The 9,302-nt window shown below is 40.5% G+C and overlaps 1 protein-coding gene across 1 annotated transcript; it reads left to right on the top strand.

Moving 5' to 3' along the window:
• Positions 1-5,000: 5,000 nt before the first annotated feature.
• Positions 5,001-7,196, top strand: LOC145659999 (alpha-1-antitrypsin homolog). Its single transcript, XM_081723962.1, has 4 exons — positions 5,001-5,679; positions 5,774-6,044; positions 6,215-6,362; positions 6,891-7,196. Exons 1-4 carry the CDS (start codon positions 5,001-5,003, stop codon positions 7,080-7,082), a joined length of 1,290 nt encoding a protein of 429 aa, XP_081580088.1. The 3' UTR covers positions 7,083-7,196.
• The last annotated feature ends 2,106 nt before the right edge of the window (positions 7,197-9,302 follow it).

Raw genomic sequence — 9,302 nt, 5'->3', positions numbered from 1 at the left:
CCCAGATATAAATACCTTTGTGCAAATGAATGTATGAGGATGACAACATCTGTAGAGAGAAGGTAACACTCACCATCAGCAGCGTGGAGCACAAGGAGCAGATAAACACACACCTGCATTCTTACTGAGTTACACACACACTACACACAGCTACAGCAGGACTGCTGATACACACTGTACACACTCTTCAATACAGTCTACTGAATGACTTCACAAGTACACTTCTAGTGGAGAGGAAGTGTGACAAATTAACTTAAAGACAACACACACACCAAATATAGAGATGCGGTAGGTTTTCTAAGTTGTCTTGTGGTACGTCCTCTTTCTTCCTTATCAGTCAGTGATCTATCAGATATTCTCACATTGTCAGTGAGGACGGTCTCATTCTTAGTTAAGTGTCTCCGTCCTTTGTCATAGAGACACGATGTAGAAGTTCAGGGGGAAAGACCCAACCTAACCTCCTTCACTGCTGTTTGGTCAGTTCATTTCACTACGACACCCAAATTACTTCAAAGGCTTATTAATGAAAACAGTGTAACGCTTCTTACCTGGAGTGAGGAACAGGTGCTACGGGGTAACCGCGATGCGTGGAGTTAACATGAAGTGACACACACACTGATGTGGGCAATCTGAAAGACTTTTATTCTCTCCTGGACCACTTCAAGCCAGGTCACACGGCTACCATCATTGTATTTACCCGTAAAGGAAACAGTACAAAGCACCGTACATCGTTACCAAAGAAAAAGAAGTGTTGAGAAGACGAGCAGAAAAGTGACCTCCCTCTCGCGACATTACGGACAACTGTGTCTGTTACAACAGCAGGTGGAATTACTGCAACCACAGAACTGGATACCTGAGACTTTAAAAAAGTTTGAACAGATGTTTAAAGGAGTATTTAATTTCAGAACATTATTTTTATACACAGTGCAGTGCATGAAACATAAGTCAGGGTGGATTTTAATTGCACATGTTCATCTCGAGTAGTGTGATTCAGTTTCAAATTTGATGTGGAATTTGTTTGCAGGAGTAATGTGCTTGTTGGTCAAAAACTGGTCTTCACTCTGTAAGAATGTCACTCCACCACTAGAGATGTGAACTCTACACACACCACAAATGTACTGTTGCTTTCAGCTTCTGCATATCAAAAGCCTTTTCTTGGTCCATGCAATAATGCACAGGCTAAAGGTATGAATTATGTAAGTCAATAAAAAACATCAATTTTATAGAAGGAAAATTGGACTTTTAAAGAAGAAATTATCAGTCTTAATAAGAAAGTTGTAATTGTATAATCCGTGTTGCCATATGATTTACTTAAAATTGTAGCATGGGTCCACCTAGTGGTAAAACGTTAGATTGCAGTTTTTACTGGCTTGTGACTTAATTGCTGGTTTTAATTTTATTTCATTTTTTTTTACATGTAAACTCATAAGAACTCAGTTGATTCTGCTACATTTTGACTCTATTCTCTTAATTATGAGTAAATACAGTGCCTATTCCTACACAGGCATAATGATTTATTGCACTAATGTAAACTGTATTGTACTGTTACCTCCAAGATTTATATATATTCATGGAAACCACAAGGGTGTAGAGGAACTAAAGAAATTAGGGCTCACTCAGATGGCTCACTCACCTTACAGTTACTCTGTAACAAAAACTGAGTCCCTTGTGCACAAAGGTATTATTAAGTAAAGCAAAGCACACAGAGAGTTCTGAAGTCTTAGACAGCCTGCCTGCTGCCCATGGCACTGAAATTAGAGTTTCACCACAGACAGACACCACCACAGACAGACACAAACAGAGCCATTTAGTAAATCTTAGTTCTTTTTTTGTTGTTGAGGTTGCTGTTCAGTTTCCAGTTTTGTATGAAGGATTTACTAAAGATTTTGTGCTAAACATATATTCACTGCTAACGTTTCAAGGTTTCTCTCAACATCTCAACAAGCTCAAGTCAGTGTTACAGAATCAACACAACTCAGAGTTCTTATTCTATATGTTACATTCTACATAAACTTCACCAGGTTGCCTTTACATTATGTGATGATGTCATTAGTTTGATGTTACATCACTAGTTTGATGTTACATTATCAGTTATGATGTGTATGATGTCATATCCTGAGTTATCATTACTTTGATTCATATGGTTCCTCTTGCTAAAAAGGACACACTGGGAGTAACATTAGCAAATGTTACCTTAAACAAAAATCAAGAGAATGCCAGATTGATCCTTCCTCAAAAAACTGTTGAAGCTAAAATTGTCCTGGGGAAATGTTCCTGTGGATTGTGGCTGTGAATTAGGAAAAAAAGACAAACAGTTCACAGTGTGATTAATCTCCATTGTACCTTCAGGATGGAAAAAAAAATTAAAAATCCTACTTACTGCTTGTGTCATCAAGGAATGTTTTACAATGTAAGTAGATTTTCCAACAGTTAACTAAAAGGTGAGGTGTGTGACAGGAAGTTAATGCTTATAATCTCTCTTACATTATCCTAGGGGGAAATATAAACATGCTGTGACACTGTGTGTGTGCTTCAATTAAGTAGTATTAAGATACACCTCAAATCCACCATATGTACCTCATCTCCATCAGGTGGACCTCCACCAGGCAGACCTCATCTTCACCAGGTACACCATATCTCCACCAGGTAGAATTTAACTCCACCAGGTAGACATCAGCTCCACCAGGCAGTCCTCAGCTCCACTGGGAGGTCCTCGATATTGATGAACAAGACACTGCAGCAGCTGTTTTCACCACAGTTAATACTGTGTTCCACTGAATAAATGATGATTTGATCATTATTACAGTCTGTAATATGTAAAGTAGAGTCACATGTAACATTAGCATTCCTGCTCAAATTCTTAATCATTTCATACATGTCTCACTGAATCCTGTGGAACTGGAAAATGTACAAAACAGACATGGCAAGGAGACAAATGTAATGACACAAGCTTCCAGTTTGTTTGCTCTTCATGCATGCTGGCTGACCATGAAGGACGGTCCACATTAGTTGGTGCCAACTCTCAGACCAAATCAGGTTTCACAAAACAGGTTATTGGACTTGTCCTGAACTTGTGCCAAACCAAAGTCAATAAAAAAAAATCTCACAAGCTTAGGTCTGCTTGCCTGATCTTGTTAAGATAGCAGAAAAAGTACAAATACTCTTTAGCTAATTTTGGGATCAACTGAACACTGGACACAACATTTGAACATTTGACTCTTTGTATGTAGGTTAGCTAAGAACATGATCATAAGAAATCTCAGTAATACTGGCATGTCAGGCACTGAAGAGACAAGCCTCATATCCTTATCAATAGAATTTTGTGCTAAATAAAACATATAAGGGGTTTAATTCCATGTGAGTTAGAACTGAAATGAAAATGAAACTTCAATGCTGTTCTTAATTTTAAAATTAAATCCACAATATATTTCAACAGCCCTGGATCTAGACTGCTTTGGTTGAGGAGGCAGTAAAACATAATGGGTTGGCATGTGTTCAGTCATATGTTGAAAGGCAGAACTTTGTTTGGGGCTTGATTTGAAGAGGGATGTGAGGAGATGCAAATCTCCCAGTGAAAAAAAAAATACATGCGGACAACCAACCCCTTGTAAAACACATCTCCCTTTACACCCCATCTGGATTAATATTAATGTGATGTCATTTAAGATGTCTTACTATTTTCACTCTAACCTTATGTGTGATTTACACGCTAAGTTACGTTGGGCATATCAGGAATTCCTCGTGTCAAACGAGGTGGATCCGTAGAGTCTCGATCTTTCTCTTTACATTGGTGACTCAGTGGAGGGTTTGGTGCGTCATGCATCTACCTTGGATGATTCTAGAAATGCAGCAAGATCTATGCACTTTATTCAAGACAAAAATAACCAGCATTAACCAGTGAAAGATGTTTGGAGTTAATAAAACAGAAAATCTGATCCTATAATCGGGAATGTCCTAATATACAATCAAATAAGTTTTTTTTCCCACTTTTAAAGGCAAACATGTTTCACAATCTGCTCAACCGTCATGATGAGAAATGCTAAGCTAATTTAGTCAGATATTATTGCTAGCAGTGTGGCTAACTCTACAACATGTCTGTGCATTTAAACCACATAAAGGCTCAGAGATGGAGCTTGCAGCTGACCCTGATGGTAAATGGGACAGCAGAGCAAACGATACAAGCTTAAATTGAAATATGAGGTAAATAAATAAAATAAAAATACATACACCTGAGACTGAAACGTGCTGTGTGGCTAAATATGCACTTTCAAAAAGCTTCCAAAACTGGCTGCGATGGCGAGGAATCGTTCAAGCTGTGTGAAGGTTCTCAGAGAGGTCAGTGGTTCCGAGAATACAAAGAGCTCTGAAAGTACTAAGTACACGTTAGCTAATATGAAAAAAGACTGCCATCCTGTATAGCTGATAAAAAGAGCTGCACTTATGTACACAGATCAGTTAGTGTATTCGAAGACCACAGCAGCTAAGTTTGGAATGAGACTACACAGCCTCACAGGAATCAATACCAGAGCTAACGATGCCAGTGTACAGGGTTTTGGCATCAGTAATGTTAATTAAAGGATAAATACTGTGCAATGTTCCTGCTTTATTTGAAACAGCCCCTCAGTGGTTAATGTTTAAAGGACTGACCTCAGATTACACCAAACAGGCTATAAAATGTATGAACTCAATCCCAATAGTTTACTGCTGACAGGACGTGGATGGTAAGTAAATGTACTGTAAGATGACTGATATTCTGGAGATACAAGTAATTTTTTCCTCAGATCTTGTTTGAACTAAATGACAAACACTTCAACAGCGATCTATTACATCTTTAAAAATGTAAAAACAGAATTAAAGACGACTCAAAAGTAGTCTCCATGCAGGCTATCACGTATATACCTCTCTTATGAAAATCCATGTATTGACTATTTTCTAATGTGTTTAAATGAACCTGAGTGTGATACATTTCAAATCTGTGCAGTGCTTCTGCAGGTGTTAAAATGTGGGGAAAGGTCCAGTGCCATTTGATTGTTGTCCTCATACTGTCAGTGGACTGGACTGTAGGCATCAAGGACCAGGATCATGATCATGACCATTCAGCAGATCACCATCAACATCTCCATCATAGCAAGGATGCAGCCCACCCCCACCACGATGGAGAAGACAAACCCTGCCACAAACTCTCACCCCACAATGCAGACTTTGCTTTCTCCCTCTACAAGAAGCTGGCCAGCCATCCTGACACCCAGGGCAAGAATATGTTCTTCTCTCCTCTGAGTATCTCCATGGCTCTATCCATGCTGGCCCTGGGGGCCAAGGGTAATACCCACTCACAAATCTTCAGCACTCTGGACTACAGTGCTCTCACAGCTGATCAGGTCAATGAAGGCTATGAGCACCTTCTCCACTTGCTGGACCACAGCCAGGATGCCCTACTGTTGGAGATAGGAGGAGCTGCAGCTGTACAAAAAGGCTTCAAGCCTGAAGACAAGTTTCTGAAAGATATCCAGCACTTCTACAAAGGTGAAGCCTTCAGTGTGGACTTTTCCACACCTGAAGTCGCTGTGCAAGAGATCAACAAGTTAATTGCCAAAAAGACCAAGGACATGATCACTGATATGGTCAAGAGTCTGGATGTTGACACTGTGATGATGCTCATCAACTATGTGTATTTCAAAGGTAAGAGTAGACAAGTAGAACCCACTAGAGATTAAATAATTTTCATGTATTTCACCTGATCTGCAGTAACCAGTTTTGTATTTCACTCTGTCAGGTAAATGGCAAGAGGCTTTTAAAGTGGAGGACACCAGCAAAGCTGACTTTCATGTGGATGAGAACACCACAGTGTCTGTGGATATGATGAACAGAAATGGTGAATATGACTTCTACTATGACCAGGGCAACTTTACGTCCGTTATCATGCTGCCATATAATGGAAATGCCTCCATGATCATCGTCCTGCCTGACCAGGGAAAAATGGAGGAGTTGGAGAAACACATCAGCAAGGATCACCTCAAGTACTGGAAGGACAAAGTCCACAAAACGTAATGTATCATGAAATGCTTTTAAAAATATAATTTCACTTATAGATATATAGTAGTACCAAAAAGTAGAACCTTTACTCCCTGACAAGGTTAACAAGGGCAAAAATGTTTTAAATAATTATTTTTTGCTTATATTATTCCATGTAAGAGTGCATTTGCCTTCTCTCCAGTACTTTGGACTTGTATATGCCCAAGTTCTCAGTGTCTGCCTCCTCCTGTCTTGGGGACACTCTGAAGGACATGGGAATGATTGATGCATTCTCAGACAGCGCAGACTTCTCTGGAATCAATAAGGTGGCCAAGTTGGCAGTTTCCAAGGTATGTGGAGAAACATTTCAAGAGATTCACTCTCATGTTTAAAGTGTCACATTATGAGTTTGGGAAATATTATTTAAAACCATCTCAGTAGATGTCTGGGGGGTCCTTGGGGAAAAAAAAAACTGATGGATTTCTGATGCCTTTTTGTTTTGGTAAGAACACTGATTTGATCACTCTCTTCTGTAACGAGAAATTTGGTGGGATCTCGGCAGAGACTGCCCATCTTAAATATCCAGTAGAATTTTGTCTGCACTCTGAGCCTCAAATAAAACAATGAATTTCTAGGTTTGCCTCTCTTGATATGATACAATATGTAGTTACACTTCTATAGCGCCTTTCTCAGTACCCAAGGACACTTTACAATCAACACACTGCACAATGATTTTACATCCAGTCAACACACTAATGAGAAGCAGCAGCCAAATTCCAACTGCTGTCCATCAAGGACTGTTCAGAAGTTAATGCATCTACTGCATACATACATTAAAGTGTCATTCAATGACTGCCCAGATTGGTCCTTCCCCACAGGTCCTGCACAAGGCCGTCCTCAGCGTGGATGAGCAGGGCACTCAGGCTGCAGCTGCCACTACTGTTGAAATCGTGTACTACTCATACTTTAATTTCAAAATGGAAGTCAGTAGACCCTTCCTAGTCTTCATTGTGGAGAAGAACACCAGGAGTATCCTCTTCATGGGAAAGATCACCGACCCCACTGTGTAGTAGCAGATGTCTCCCACACAATCTTGTCAGCAATACAGTGTTAGTGCTACTGAGTTATCTCTCATATCAATTAGTAACAAATATAATCATGTCTCTATATTATCTATTAAAGGCTAAAGGTTGTGTTGTTTAGTCAGCAACAGACATTACAGAAGTGACTTTGTTTAGCTATAAACAAACTAAATATAAAATGCAGCTTTCAGACTTAGTCCAGTTCCCATAAACCAGATATGAGAAAAAGAAACAGACTGTTGGATTACTTCTGATGGCACAGTGAATACAGATGTACACAAACTCAGGCATCTGCACGTTAATAAAGTTTTTAAATGAAACTTGAATGGGTCTTAATTTTTTACAAACCAATCTTAGCGTCTCTAGACATCAAGGGCAACTAAGACATTAGGGATGTTAATGATATTTGTCAGTGTTTCATACACATATTACATGTGGAACTGTGTAATTCTGAAACAGACATGGCAATGTGACAAACATACATTAACCTCCAAACTCTCTGACTGACCTGTGACTCAGTTTGGAGTTCTTTCAAATCAAATCAAAACAACATTTATATAATGCTTTTTAAAACAGAAATTGTCACAAAGCAGCTTTACAAATGTCCGAGTCCAAGCCCCCAGTGAGCAAACCAAGGGCAACAGTGGCAAGGAAAAACTCCTTAGAGCATGAAGAAGAAACCTTGAGAGGAACCAAGACTCAAAGGTGGGGCCCATCCTCCTCTAGCCAACAATGGTCACCACAATAATAATGTAAAGAGAAAAATAAATAAAAATGAAAAAATAAGCAGTTAATGTCTAGTCCAAGGTCTTAGTCTTGTCCCGAGGTGTGCATTCCCAGTGTGTTGTCTTGTATGTTGATTCACTGACTGCAAATCCACAGCCGGACTGATGACTCTACAGGGTCATGTGGGAGGGTCTGTTCTACTGCCCTGCTCCTGGACTGGACTACACACCAAATCACACACTCTTAAATGGACCTTCAGAGACAAAGAAATCTACATCACTGACCAGACTCAGCGTTACACAGGCCGAGTTCTGTGGCTCAGTGATTCTGCAGGAAATCTCGCTCTACTCATATCACAGCTGACTGAGGAGGATAAAGGGGTATATGTGTCATCCGCAGTCAGCTCTTCAGGAGAGTACTACCTGATATTACAGGTAGAAGAGACTTTGGCAGTTTTCACTTAGTTTGCATGAAGTTCAAAGGTTCAAAGGTTCAAAAGGCTTTATTGTCATTTCAGCTATGTACAAGTACACAGCAAAAACAAAACAATGTTCCTCCATGACCATGGTGCAACACAACACAAAACAAGTGCAACAGACAACACACTAAACGAGTGCAAACAATACAATACAGTGCAAGATGTCAAACTATACAATACAGTGCAAAATGTTGGAAGTGCTGCTCCCGATCAGGACTGACTGAGTGTGGTGGAGTGTGGTGGAGAAGGCATCATCCGTAGAGTGGTTGGAGCGGTACGTGAACTGTAGGGGGTCCAGAGAAGGGGGAAGCTGGATCTTGATGCGTCTCATGACGAGTTTCTTGAAGCAATTCATGATGATGGATGTGAATGCGACGGAATGGTAGTCACTGAGACACGACACCATGGGCTTCTTAGGCACAGGGACTATGGTGGTAGTCTTGAAGCATGTTGGGACAACGGTGCAGCTCAGAGAGATATTGAAGTTGTCTCTCAGGACATCTGCAAGCTAGTCAGCACATTCTCTGAACACACGACCCGGGATGTTGTCTGGTCCAGCAGCTTTCCATGGGTTAACTCCACGCAGAGTTCGCCTCACATCAGCCAGTCAGGTCATTTTGTGGAGGGATGGACTTCTCCGCTGCAACATTCTTCTGTGCTTCAAACCATGCATAGAAGTCATTCAGTGCATCTGGGAGGGAGGCATCACTATCACAGGAAAGTTTTCCTGTAGTTAGTAATGGCCTGAATGCCCTCCCACATTTGCCGTGTGTCACCAGTGTCTCTGAAGTGTTCATGGATGCTCTGTGCATGTACACACTTTGCTTCCATGATCGCACATATCTGAGTTGGGGGCGGGGCTCCGCCCGGTACGCACTGGAGATGTAAACAAGATCCAGCGTGTTCACTCCTCTCGTTGCAAAGTTCACATGTTGATGGAATTTAGGCAGTACTGACTTGAGATTTGTGTGGTTGAAATCTTCGGCGACAATAGACAGTACGTC

Source organism: Electrophorus electricus, chromosome 2, assembly GCF_041902795.1.
Source record: "Electrophorus electricus isolate QZ-2024a chromosome 2, ASM4190279v1, whole genome shotgun sequence".
NCBI classification, from domain to species: Eukaryota; Metazoa; Chordata; class Actinopteri; order Gymnotiformes; family Gymnotidae; genus Electrophorus; species Electrophorus electricus.
This window is presented reverse-complemented; position numbering and strand designations above follow the sequence as displayed.

Excerpts from the sequence above, each read along its gene's own strand:
- LOC145659999 (XM_081723962.1), top strand. The coding sequence starts at position 5,001 with ATGTGGGGAAAGGTCCAGTGCCATTTGATTGTTGTCCTCATACTGTCA. Across the intron at positions 5,680-5,773 it reads CAACTATGTGTATTTCAAAG|GTAAATGGCAAGAGGCTTTT; the intron begins GTAAGAGTAGAC and ends TCACTCTGTCAG. Across the intron at positions 6,045-6,214 it reads AAGGACAAAGTCCACAAAAC|TACTTTGGACTTGTATATGC; the intron begins GTAATGTATCAT and ends CCTTCTCTCCAG.